Source organism: Spermophilus citellus, assembly GCF_964194105.1.
Source record: "Spermophilus citellus genome assembly, chromosome: 1".
Taxonomy (NCBI): domain Eukaryota; kingdom Metazoa; phylum Chordata; class Mammalia; order Rodentia; family Sciuridae; genus Spermophilus; species Spermophilus citellus.
The window spans coordinates 124,356,013-124,370,032 of record NC_138182.1 but is presented as its reverse complement, the minus strand read 5'-3'; the positions used below and the strand labels follow the sequence as shown (position 1 = coordinate 124,370,032).

At 47.1% G+C, this 14,020-nt stretch overlaps 1 protein-coding gene across 1 annotated transcript in view; it reads left to right on the top strand.

The window, feature by feature from the left end:
• DOCK2 (dedicator of cytokinesis 2) overlaps positions 1-14,020 on the top strand; it is a 400,926-nt gene that overhangs the window by 320,504 nt on the left and 66,402 nt on the right. Inside the window, exon 33 of the mRNA XM_081269393.1 lies at positions 8,669-8,817. Within this exon, the coding sequence (XP_081125519.1) occupies positions 8,669-8,817 (149 nt within the window). The remainder of the gene's footprint in view (positions 1-8,668; positions 8,818-14,020) is intronic.

Below are 14,020 nucleotides of genomic sequence, written 5' to 3'. Positions count from 1 at the left end.
ATGGCCCGTGGAGTAGCTATTCTCTTCTTCCTGGCTAATTGGACCCTGATTATCTTTCTCTGAATTCCAGTGTGCTCAGTTAACAATGTCTTGTAATAGGAGGTGGTCATGTTACCCAGATCTGTCCCATGAGAAACAACAGGTACACACTTTTTGAGAATTCAGCAAACACTTTTTTTAAACCTATTTTTAAAAAGAGAGAGAGAGAGATGGGAAGGGGACAGATTCAGTGACTCTGACTATATTAGTCAGCTGTGACAGTCATTGCTAAGACAAAATTCCTGAGAAGAACAGCAGAGAAAAGATTTATCTGGGCTCATAGTTCAGGCCACGGTTCACTGGCGTCATTGTTTTGGGCCTGAGGTGAGGGAGAGCATATGGTGGTGGGGACATGTGGCAGAAGAGGTTACTTACATCATGGTGGCCAGGAAGCAGAGGGGAGGAGAAAGAGTGAAGGAAGAGGGAAGGGAGAGGGGTGGGGGAGAGAGAGGGAAAGAGACAGAGAGAGGGAGGAAGGGGCTGGGTGCAAAACATAGTCCCCAAGGGCCCTCCCCCAAAGACCCACACCTTTCAACTAGGCCCCAACTTTTACACTTCAACCACTTCTTTTATTATTAATTAATTCTATTATTTTAATTAGGTATATATGACAGAAGAATGCATTTTGATTCATGATATACAATTGCAGCACAACTTTTCATTTCTCTGGTTGTGCACAATGTAGCATTGTACCATATGTGCAGTCATACACATACCTAGGGTAATGAAGTCCATCTCATTACACTATCTTTCCTGCCCCCATGTCTCTCCCGACTCTTTCCTCTCCTTTGCCCAAAGTTTCTCCATTTTTTCCATACCCTCCCCACCATTATGGATCAGAATCCACTTATCAGAGGGAACATTCATCCTTTAGTTTTTTGGGATTGGCTTACTTCACTTAGCATGATATCCTCCAACTCCATCCATTTATCTGCTAATGCCATAATTTCATTCTCTTTTAATGCTGACTAATATTCCATTGTGTATATATATCAGTTTCTTTATCCTTTCATCTATTGAAGGGCATCTAGGTTGCTTCCACAGTTTATTGTAAATTGATCTGCTATAAACGTTGATGTGGCTGAATTACTATAATATGCTATTTTTAAGTCCTTTGGTTATAGACCGAGGAATGGGATAGCTGGGTCAAATGGTGGTTCCATTCCAAGTTTTCTAAGGAATCTCCATACTGCTTTCCAATTGGTTGCACCAATTTGTAGTCCCACCAGCAATGAATGAGTGTGCCGTTTTCCCCACATCCGTGCCAACACTTATTGTTGTTGTCTTTATAATAGCTGCCATTCTGACTGATGTGAGATGAATTCTTAGAGTAGTTTTTATTTGCATTCCTCTAATTACTAGAAATGTTGAACATTTTTCATATATTTGTTGATCAAATGTATATCTTCTTCTGAGAAGTGTCTGTTCTGCCCATTTATTGATTGGGTTGTTTGTTTTTTGGTGTTAAGTTTTTTAGTTCTTTATATATCCTGGAGATTACAGTTATCTCATACTAGACAAAAGTGCCAACAACATCCATTGGAGAAAAGATAGCCTCTTCAACAAATGATGCTGGGAGAACTGAAAATCCATATGCAGCAAAATGAAAATAAACCCCTATCTCTCACCATGCACAAAACTCAACGGAAATTGGTTCAAGGACCAAGGAATTAGTCCAGAGATCCATAGTCTAATAGAGGAAAAAGTAGGCCCAAATCTTCATCACCAGATTGGGCTTCCTTAACAAGACTCCTAAAGTGCAAGAAATAAAATCAAGAAATAATAAATGGGATGGACTCAAACCAAAAAGCTTCTTCTTGGCAAAAGAAACAATCTATGAGGTGAAGAGAGAGCCTACATTTAGGGAGCAAATTTTTGCCACATGCACGTCAGATAGAGCACGAATCTCCAGGATATAAAGAACTCAACCACTTCTTGGTAATGCCATCAGATTATGAATGCATCCGTGGGTCAGTTCACTGATGAGTTCGAAGCCCTCAGGATCCAATCACTTTCCCCAAAGTCCCCCTCTGAAGGCTGCTGCATTGGGAACCAGACCTTCAACAGACAAGCCTTTAGGGCATGTCTCAGATTCAACCATGGTACCAGCACATCTTTTGCCCATCGCCCTGCTCCTCTTCCTTACTGAAAAATGACAAGGTGCCAGGGATGGGGGAGCAGCTCCTCACTGACCCCCTCCCAACTTCTTTTTGAGTAAGAAGATTAAAGCTTCAGTTTAGCCATGGAGGTCTGGTTTCTGTTCCACCCCTAGGGGACACATCCTCTCAAGCAGTCCCCCCCCACCCACCCAGGGATTTTACAGGTAACGTTGCCAAGCGAGGCCTAGAGAAGCACAGGGATACTTCCAAGGTCAACAGCAAATCCGTGCCTGGATAGTATGAAAGAACCTTTCTCTGGACCCCAAGTCCAGTGTTCTTATGCATAATTTTTTCCAAGGGGTATGCAAATTATTTTCACAGGGTGTGAAATAGCCAACTAACTGTTTTCAGAAGACTCCGATAATGAGTAAATCATAATGCATGTTGGTTTTTTAAATTTTGTTTTAATGCCAGAAGCAATCAGAGTAACAGCGTCACGATCAGCAGCAGCATCTTCTTCTCATCAGGAAAGACTTGGGCAAATCTGTGATTGTAAGATAGCTAATTGCGAGGCTCTCATCTCAAGCTTGAAGATTATTTAACGTTCTTCCAGGGATTGTCTAGATGTACTTGTGTGTGTGTGTGTGTGTGTGTGTGCGGGCGCCCGTGCTGCTGTTTGGGAGAAGGGGTGTGGACAGGGAGATCTTGGTAGGGAGAAGATCGCCATGCTGTTGAGGACTCAGCCACTAAAGGGTTAACACCATTTGTGTTTTCGGATCCTGAGACAATGCCAAATGCCCAGTGCTTTCCCCAATAGTGTGGCATCGTAGCATTTGATTTCTGTTGGGCACAAAGCAATGCACATTTTGCTATAATGACTTTGCACTTCAACCTCCCACATTCATTTGGTTGAACACCAGGCTGCTGTGTTAATAGTCGACATGGGAAAGACAGACACATCCCAGCAGCTGGCATCACAGCCGCACATGTGGGGAGACCACCTTGTTAGTCCTGGTAGAGCAATCAGGCCATTCCTACTTAGGCATCTACAGAGTGCCCGGTTTGGTGCTGAATCCAGGGCATGGTTCAGGGTAAATGAAAAATCAGGCATGGGTCGTGACCTGCAGGAGGAACCTAGCTGGGAAACCCAGGAATATGCTTTTTAAAAAGAGTTGTGTAGTGGAGACATCAAAGATCAAGAAACATTGAAGGAAATGGCTCTCTAAATTAGGCACCAAAGTGTGGTTCATGGCAGGACCAAAGGAAAGATGGGGAAAGGCTCATATTCCAATCTCAGCAAGCTTGTCTCTAGGGCTGTGGAAGAAACTGCTGAGAAGAAATAGGAAATGGGATTAGAGAGACTGTACATTCATCCATTCATTTATTTGTTCATTTAACAGCAAGTATTGAGCGGTATTGTAGGCAGAATAACAACTCCCCAAAGACGTCTGCATCTTACCCCGAGGACCTGTGGACTGTGTTACCTTGTCTGGCAAAAGACTTTTCAGTGTGATTGAGCTAAGGACCTTGAAGATGGAGAGATTTTGTTGGACTATCCAACTGGGGTCCTCATACTTGCAAAAGGAGGTGAGAGGATCAGAGACATTTGAGGAAGTCTCCACGCTGCGTCTGCATGGAGGGGCAGTAAGCCGCATCAGGCAGGAGCCTCAACTAGCTTGGCAGTGGAGGGAAGCAGATTCTTTCTTAGAAGAGTCTGGAACTCAGCCCTGCCCATACCTTGGTTTTATTAGCTCAGGAAAACCTATTTTCAGACTACTGCTATCCAGGAATATAAAAAAATTAATTCATTCTGCTTGAAGTCACTAATTGTGTTGACTTATGACCCTAGCAACTGGACACCAGCCCTCTAAATGTCAGCCTTTGTGCCAGTGATGTGGTCAGAACTGAAGATGGGTTGGTGACTTAGCCATGGTCTCATGGACTGGTGAATATTGCACTGAAAGTCTGCGTACTACTTGTAGAGTTATTTAATTTTGGTCACAAAGATAAATAACTGTAGAGCAGAAACTCCGGGTGCTCGAGAGTCTCTAATGGACTCCTATCTAGTGAGTGAGCCACAGACCATCCATGAAGAAAAGCCAGGCCCTGAGCTCGGAGCAGCGGGTCCTATAGAAATATAGTGGGAGCCACCTGTCTAATTTTAAATGCTTCAGAGTCCCACATTAAAAAAATATTAAAAAGGAATGGCGAAATTAACTGTAGCAATGCAGATACTCTTTGACTTATCACGGGACTATGTCCCAATAAAAATCATCATAAACTGAAAATATCGTAAGTGGAAAGTGCATTTCACACACCTGACCCACTGAGCATCCTGGCTCAGCAACACAGCTCACACCAGAGATCAGCTGTTTCCTGAATCACTTTTGCACCATTGAGAAGTCTAAAATCCTAAGTCGGTATGTTATTTAACCCTGTATCACAAAGTGCTATCGTTTTGACATGTCTTCAATATAAAACATTCTTCAGATTTTAAAAGTTTATTATTTGAAATCTGGTGGATTTTTTTTCACCTAAATCACATTTCATTTGAATTAGCCACACTTCAAGAGCTCACAGCAAAAACGTAGGCCACAGCCTCCAGGTTGAGTAGCAGCACTCCAGAGAATGTGTGAGATTGCCTTGCAGGGGCAGGTATGGGGCAGGATTCAGAGTGGGAGGGGGAGGGGGGGGAAAGGCAAGAGCTTGGGGGCCAGGGAGGGGGAGCACTGTGAAGATCCAAGGGGTAGGAGCAGGTTCACTGGAGGAGCAAGAGGCAGGAGATGGCCGAAAGGCAGGCCCGGAGCGTGAGGCAGGGTAGGGAAGAGGGCGTAGGACCACATAGGCCTGTGGGGCTCCAGCACAAGAGCGATGGAAGCCTGGACAGGCTTTAAGCCGTGGATCAACAAGGTCAAGTTAAGCCTTTTAAATGATCTTTGAGGACAGACTAGAGAACATTTTAATGGGATAGAGAAGACAGGAGAGGACCATAAATATCAGAAATGATAGAGAAGGCAGATCAATCCTGACCCTCTCCCCAGGTCATCTCTTTGCTCTAAAGGTGAAGCAATAAACTGATCAGCTTGCAAAGTTCCATGGAAAGCCCAGTGAGCTCATGAGGTTGCATGGAGTCTTTTTATGTTACTTTCTCCAGAACTAGGCATAGGGCTGAGCCCCGAGTGTCCCTTGCCAGCAGCAGCAGCAAGGCTTCCTGAGCTCCCTGATGTGCCACACTGCAAAGCCTTTTGTTTACATTTGCTCTTCTAACCTACCTGGTGATTCTACCAGGCAGATATAATTGCCATCTCCACATTACAGATGAGATCATAGAGGTTTGGGGAAGGTGAGTGACGGCTGTGGGCCTGACCCAGGTATCAGGCTCAGGGATTCTACAGGGGTGGGTCCTGTCCTGAGGAAGGGGTACCTGCCTCTGCATTGGGAGGAAGGGGCTTTTCCAAGCCTAAATCCAAGCAACAGAGATCTCTGTTCTTTCTGCCCCTTTTGAACTGAATGAGTGATTCTTTTTTCCCTGACCTGCTCAGCTCTATTTCAGAGTCCTCCAAAGGCAGGCCTATTGGACTCTGAGACCCAGGAGATGTCACTCTCCTTGTCCTTGCTCATTTCAGGGTCCATGCCAGTGTTTAGAAGCCCATGCAGTCTCAGCCAGAGGGCCCCTTCTGACCCACATCAGCCTCACCGGGTCAGTGACCTGCCCAAATACAAGAGGTCATTGGACAGATCAGAAACAGAGACCAGGGATTGATGGAACTGTGTCCCATCCACACAGCGGGGCTGTCCTCTGCCCTCACATCACCTCCATCTTTCCTAAAGCCCTTGACCCTCAGCGTTTGGATTTATCTGCTGACTCACGGGCACTTTAAAAGTATTTTCTATTTCTTATCTGTTCCAAGTGAGGTTCAGCTTCCATTATGTGGAAAAGACCCTCAAACCATTTCCCTCTCTTGCTCTTTTTTTAATATAACACTAGGTGTGTTTCTTGAATGAGAATTGTTTCCCCAGATGAGTTTTATATTCAATTAGTCATACATTTTTTCTGTGCATGTGTGTGGGGGATGCATCCATGTATAGAAAAACCTGCACACACGTGTGCACACATTTGGTTGACTTAAATGAAAAATCCAATGTGCAGAAACTCTTTTTTATTTGTTTGTTTGTTTGTTTTAATATAAAGGAATGAAATTTCCCAGGGAGCATTGTAAGGATCATTGAAATCACACTGTATTTACAGATCCTCATCACTCTTTCCCTTGCCCTGTTCTGCCAAATATTGCCTCAACAGACTATAAAGAACACAGGTCAAAAGGATCTCAGAAATCCCCTGTCCAGAGCATGTCTGCCCTTTATTTTAAGCCATCTTAAATTTATCCTTATCGTACCTAATGCCACCAGTATTCTAAAGGCCTTGGTTGCATAAGCAATTTCTCCATTCTGCAGTGACTTATCTGACAGTTTCCCATTTACCTTCTACCTATTATTGCACTCGACTTTGAATTTCAAAACCCCAGTGTGGCTTGAAAAAGACTTAAAGGATCTTGAAGGATGGAATCAGAAACCTAGATTAGCAATTACTAGAAACCTGCCAGAAAGTAGGTTTTTTTTTCTCCTATTTGGGCTGAAGTGAAGACTTGAGGCTCAAGTGTAATCTAAAAGCATCATATAATGAAGCTGAAAGCCCAGAAAGGTGTCTTTTATATTTCACTCAACTCGATGCCTGACGTCACCATTTTGTTCTCACAACAGAATGATGCCTTCGACTAGGATTAATGCTGGGGAAATACCAGCATTAATCCTCACTTAGGCTGAATTCCAATGTGTTTTCTTTCTGTCTTTCCTCTTGGCTTGTTTCCTCTATTTTGAGCCCAAGGAACCGTGTGCCAGGCTATGCACCCTACCACCAGGGCCGCTGCACTCCCAGGAGCCCTCTGCCCTAGGCGAGGACCGCAAGTGTTCATCCTGACATTGGAGAAGACCTGGGTGGGTTTCTTGGGCTGTGAAAATCTGGAGGAAAAAGGCAACTGCAGATGAAAGGCACAGTGCCGACTTCAGCAGCAGGATCGCTGGAATAAGCCTATCCTCCATCCCCAGGGAATCTCTATAGGTCCTATGGGTTCCTCTTTATTCCTCATTTCTGCCACTCCTGATGTGTGTTCTGGGCCATCTGCTCAGTGCTGCTCAACAAGCCTGCACTTTGTGGTTCGTTTTAACCCAACATCACAATGAGAGTAGATAACACTATATCAAGTATGTCTCATGCAAAGCACTGACCTGGCTGCTCAGTCAATAACAATTTGTTTACCCTTGAAAGCCATCCTATGACATGATTATTATTATTATCCCACGTTACAGGTGAGGACATTGAGGCCCCAAGAGGTGAGACAAATTTGCCCAAAATTACACAGTTAGTTGACGGTGGGATTAATTTACAAATCAGTATCCTTAATCACTGGCCCACACTAGCCCTGCCATGGGGTGCTGATTCCAGGCTCAGTGCTGAGTGCATATTTTCATATGATCTCCAAGTCACGTGGCTGGCGTGTGTGGGAGCTAGACTAATGTATTTCCTCATTGGACTGATACTGATTGAGCTTCTCTTACGCGCTATGCTCGATGTAACTGATACGATGAGGAGAGCAGATACAGCTTCTACCTTCATGAAGCTCTCCGTGGGAGAGGCAGATGTTAGTCAAAGGACTCCCAAAGTCAAGGTGTCATTTCAAAGTTGGAGGAGAAGGCAGAACACGAGGAGGCGGGGCAGGACTCTGATCTAGCAGTGGCTGCAGTGTAAGAGGCCAGGGGGGTTTCTCCCGGAGGAAGGAGCATCTAAGGGAAGATGGGCATCCAGGTGGCAATGCAGAAGGGGGAGCCAGGGAGGAGGCAGGAGGAGCCTTTTCAACAGAGCAGCCTGTATGCAGGAAGCAAGGTAGCTTTTTGACCCTGGGGGCACCCTGTGGCAGAATGCTGACAGCAAGGAGAGGGGCCACTGGGAAGCTTTGAGAGCAACAGGAGGACTAAGGAGTTGTGGTCCACCTGACTCTAAAGTGATGCTTTTGCCCCCCTGTTCCACCCACCAGGCCATTCTAGCAGGTTCTTGGCAGCTGGTTTTGATTTTCTTTTTTCATGAAGCCATTGGTAAAAAGCACATTTTTCCAAACCTCAGAAACATGGCTTGTGATGCAGACAGACATAATTCCTATTATCCCCGTGCTTCATCACCACTTAGAATTTCAATGAGGGCCGCATTTGTGGAGGAGATAATGCAGGCGAGAGGCCTGGTGAACAGGGACCCGCGTCGTTAGCCTTCCTAATGGGGCTTATTTGGGACGCTGCCTGCGCCTCTCACAGCGCTTACAAGTGTACTGCTTTCAAGTCGGTGCCAGGCTCCCAGGAAGCACCCACGTTGGTGATAACTCTAGCTCCTATTTGGGCTCCTTTTCTTCCTACCCCAGGCTTCAGAAGGACCTGTGCACCATGCAAATGTTTTATGTGCCTATGTCCCTCTTCTCTTTCAGGCCAGAACAAAATCTGCTTCATCCCAGGCATGGTAGGACCTATATTAGAGATGACACTGATCCCCGAGGCTGAGCTCCGGAAAGCCACCATACCAATCTTCTTCGACATGATGCTGTGCGAATATCAAAGGAGCGGGGATTTCAAAAAGGTAAAAAATGAGGCCGGAAATTCTCACCAGCATCCCTAATTCCCAGCCCATTTCCTCATAATGATACCCTTGTTCCGTCTGCCCGAGCTTCTTTCAGAGGCTCCATGGCAGGAGAGGGACATTCATTCATGTGCCCGGAATGAGCTGGCATATCAGATTTGGTCAGTGCTCCATCACGCCGTTCTGCCCCAGGCCAAGATGAAAATGCCTGTCTTGCTGTCATCTGCTCGGTCCCTTCCCAAGGGTGTTAGAGTCCTGCTTTCTTCCCTAATGGCTCTGGTGGGTTCCCGCCCACCCCACTCTCCCCACCCCATTGTCTGGCGCTTCATCTTCCCAGATGACTTTGAAGATCTACATTATCTAGAAAAAGAAAACCCTGCCAGCCAGGGGTTACACTCGGCCCTACATCAAATGGACAGCAAATGAAGTTAGAGGCACTGTCACTTGGAAGGCATCTGTCATGCACACAGGGACAGGAGGCTTCCCAGCACAGGAGCCAGAGCCTCTGTAAAATGCCAGGCCTGTGATTTTCATTGGCACTCAGGTCTCGTGAAGAGATGGGACCACTACATCCGGGCTCACTGGCTCCCAGAAGCTCTGGCAGAGGAAGAAAGCACTGGTTTTCACAGTGGGTGCTGGCACCTGGCCCGTTTCCCTCCAGGAGGAAGGGTGGCCCCCAGGTCACAGCAAGGCAGCCCCAGTGCTTCCCAGGGTCCTTCCCCTCCCCTTCTGCCCACCTGCTCACCTAGTTCACCCCCAACTGGCTCCTCCTTCCATGTTTCTGCCCGTCACCCTGTACCATATCCTACCACCAAATAATTATATTTACAGTGCCTTCTTAAAAGGCAGCAGATTCCAAACTTCCCCTCCTTAGGATGCTTCTCATTGATTCTCTGATCCCTGCTGGTGGAAGTCCAGACTCGATGGCTGGGGTTTCCCAGGTCCTGCCTGCTCTGCTTCTGGGCTGAAGCCTTCAGCTGCTCCCTGTGCTCTTCCCGCTCCTCACCTACTCCTCCCTCCCCTGTCTGCTTGGCCTGGCCTAGGGGAGTGGGTGTCCTTCTTCCCAAGTTTCTTCCTGTTACTTCTCTGCATGTTCACCAGGCAGCCTGACCACATCTCTGGACCTGTAGAGCCTATCCCAGGAGCCATGTCCATTAAGAGAGCTCTGCTCCCTACTCGTGTCATTTCCAATGTAGATAAAATATTGCACACTGCCTGGCTTTATACTCTGGGCCATGCTCTGATGTCTTCCTGGACCTCACCTACTAAGAATGAGGATGAGAACTGTGGCTGACATTGACTGAGTGTCGATCACGTGTCAGGCATTATAAGTGCTTTCCATGCATTACTTCTGGTAGCCTTTTTTGTTACAACTCCACCTGAAAGGTGAAAAAGTAAAACGGAGAGGTGAGATCATTTGCCCAAGTCACACTTCTAGAAAGTGTAGAGCAGAGGCTGACAGAGTTCACCTGATTCCTAGATCCTGCTGCAACTACTGCACTATCCAGCCTCCAGATGGCCACAGTCAATGTTGGCTCAAGGAATAGGAGCCATCCTCTGGTGCAGTGCTTTCTCAAATATGGTCTGTGGTGCACAGTCCAACAGGGTGCTCCAGGGAAGAAAGTTCAGGTTAGATACCTTTGGGTACCACTGAGCATCCTAACTCCTCTTGGAGATTCCCAGTGTGTGCTAACACCATCAAGAACTGAGTCGATCGGTAGCGAAGGAACCTGTTTAATTTCTCAAATGTGTGTGTGCAAGAAATATTCTATTGGATCTGCCCTTCCTCCAATCCCGCTTTGGAGACAGTTGTAAGAGAGGTGTGACTAGTTTGCTGTGACACTTCCTCTGTGAGTGAACTCTTCCCCTTGGGGATTAGAAGGAGCTCTCTAGTCCCAGAAAGGCCAGTGACCAGCTGCCCCTTCTTCAAGAAACCTCAGAAGAATGCTAATTCTTCTAATTAGCTAATGTGGCTGAGGAATTCAGAGGGAGCAAGAAACCATATTGACCAGTTGGGCTGGGGGACAGGAGGTGACAGCCCAAGCAGGCTGAGTGTTTGAAACGAGACCTATTCCCTGCCTGGATGGAGGCATCCTCAGACATCTGCCGGTCTTAGGTCTTCAGAGGCTTGAGGCTGGGGCAAGTTCCCTTCCCTGGAGGATTCCTGCTCCTGGCTTTCTCGGGATGTACTGCCCATCCATCCGTGTGGGGTCCTGCCTTGGGCACTCACTCCAGGAGTGTTTCCATGACAATGGGATGTTTCCATGATCTCCCGTTGCTTCAATTCGCTGTTCTCTTATCAAAAAAGGCAGAACAATCAGGCTGACTAACGGGGCAGCTGCCCAGGTGAAAACCAGCTGGGTACTTGGTGGGTGCTCAGCTGTGAGACGAGCAGGCCCCGCATGTGGCTTTAGGCCCAGAGTAAGCCGTCCTGAAAGGTGTCCCCAGGAAAGGGGGTGGCAAGGCCCTCATGATCGCCAAACAGCCCTGATGGCCAGAACCAGAGTGGACACCAGATCTAGGAACTGGAATCCAGCAGACTTTATGTGCATGCTAGCTTTAGTGTGTCATCTAAGAATTGGGTGCCTGGATATGACCGGGCTCCCTTTTTAAAACTCAAACATATTTTAAAGGAAATAGCAGATCCAAGAGGAAAACTTAGTAGGCCCCGTGTCCCAGTTCACACTAGTCTGTCTGTCTGGCTGAGACCAACTTCCTGCTGGTCTCTTGCCCTCATGCCTTTGGGTGGGGGGGGGGGCCTTCCTTTGGTGTCCTTGCTAGACATCCTTTAGCTCTGGCCTCAGCCTTGGGGAAAATGAGCCTCTCTCCTAGGATGGGGGATTCATGCAGAAGCAAGAGACAAAGATTTGCTCAAATGAGACATAAGGGACTGGAGCCAGGACAGGAAGGTGTTAGACTCTGAGTGGCTCAGGAGACTGGGGACTAGAGAGGAGGAAGCCCTGAGGCAATCTCTCTCTCTACTCTGTTTCTTTTGCTATCCTAATGCCAGATCGCCCTGTCTCTTCCTCTAACCCAAATTCCATAGATGGTTGACTGACACCTTTACTCACCATGAGCACAACCCTTCAGCTCAGGCCATCTCAAGGTCTCTGGATGTCCCATCCCCGGTGGACTCTATGATTCACTTGATGGCCATGTGGACAGAAGGGGCCTTGGGATGACCACCCTGGCTGGTGTGGCCAGTCTGTGCCATTGTGCTATGCAGAACAAGGGCCATGATGGGACCTCTTGGCCCTGAAGTCCCAGTGCCTATCGAGTGCCTGACATGCATGTGGTGGTGCTCAGAATGAATGGAGGTGCTTAGACCCCCACCCCAGCACATCTCAGGGCAAGAGCTCTCAGGGAACAGCATTCCAGGGAATGTTCTATACAACACCATTTTGCACAGAGCCCTGCATGAAGGCAGGAGAACAAGAGGCCTATGGGAAGCTGGCTTCGGAAGCTGGGGTTGCCCACCACTACTTGAGAAATTCCCTGCAGCCGAGGAGACCAGTGGGCTTTCTGGTTGGTTCTTTGAGGAAGGAGGGATGCAGGCTCTCTGGGTGACATTGGTAGGAAGGAGTGGGTTTCTTAGGATGATAAGACTGTGAAGTATGGTCAGTTGTGATGCAAATTATAGAACAAGATTGTGTACCAGGCCTTTGTGGGTCTGGGCCCTAAGCAGGCAGGAGATTTTCCAGAGATAATCAGAATCCAGAGACAGCATCACGTAGAATAGTACTTGGGACCATGGAAGTTTGTAGTTGTGTTGAGGGAAGTAATTGATGGAGATATCAGTTTGGCAGATTCTATTGAGACTGAGTCTTGGCATGGAGTGGGTTGGTGATTGAAAGATCAAATCAATTTAATAAATATGTACTCAGCACCTGCTGTGTACTAGAAACTGCTTTGAAATCAGACAGTAAAATTACTCCTTATAAACTAAATGATTTTTTTTTTTGGTACTGGAGATTGAACCCAGGGGTGCTTAACCACTGAGCCACATCCCCAACCCTTTTTGTTTTTATTTAGACACAGGGTCTCACTAAGTTGCTTCAGGCCTTGCGAAGTGGCTGACACTGTCTTCAAACTTGGGATCCTCCTGTCTCAGGCTCCCAAACCACTGGGATTACAGGCATGTACCAGCACACCCAGCTTAAACCGAATAAATTTTGATAAGTCATTTGGTCTTTCTGAGCCTCAGTTCCCTCCAATGTAAAATGAATATCATAAATACCTTTACAGGTTCCCAAGCCCAAGCTCTTTGAGGGATGAATTGAAGCAATCAGAGATCAAAGAAAATCAGGCAGCTACAAGACTCCCACAGGCCTCCTTCTCACCTGACTCCATCTTCTCCGGCTCCCTCCCAGTCCTGCCTCTGTGAGGGCCCAAAGGCCTTGAGGGGAGGGGAGGAAATGAGGCGTCAAGAGCTTGGGTTCCTGGGGTTCACTCCCTTGTTCTTGACCAGGCTTCTTAAGGTTCACATTGGGCCTCGGTAGAGTCTGACTTCTGTCAAAGCAACCTATGGATTCCTGCTAACACACACCACCTGTCTGGGTGGCGTGAGGGGTTAATGAAGTGATGTAGTCACGAGGCTGTGGGTGAAAATGGAATTAATTTGGAGGAACCAAACTGCCTCTGGAGCTCTGCAGAGCAACAATGTCAGGGTGAGGCTTGTCACTGTGACACGGTATAGTACGTGTGAGATAGGCTGCCTTGTGTTGGGAACCTGGGTCTGCCCTAGCTTAAGTTCATCCATCCTTTAAACCCAAGACAAGCCTTTGGCTTCAGTTTACTCCTTTGTACAATGGGGATATCCTCTCTCATGGCTATTATAAATATTGACCGAGATTATGATGTGACAGTACAGTGACAAGTGACGGTCAGCACTAACATTCATTGAGCACCTACCATGCACCCAAACCCCACCCTGGGCCTTTTACGCATGATTTCCCCTTTCACTCCTCACTATAGCTCCTCTATGGAGTGGATGCTGTTTTAAATCTTCATTTAACAGATGAGAAAACTGACCATCAGGAAGATTTATTAACTTGCTGAAAAAAAATTGTCAAAGCAAAACTTAACCCAAAGCCTGCGGCCATAGCCACAGCAGCAGTCCTGGGAGGTGGCTGATGGGCTTTGACTCCACCCCACCCAGAGGGTGCACAGGCTGGCTGGCATCGTCTGCCTCTGCCCATTCCTG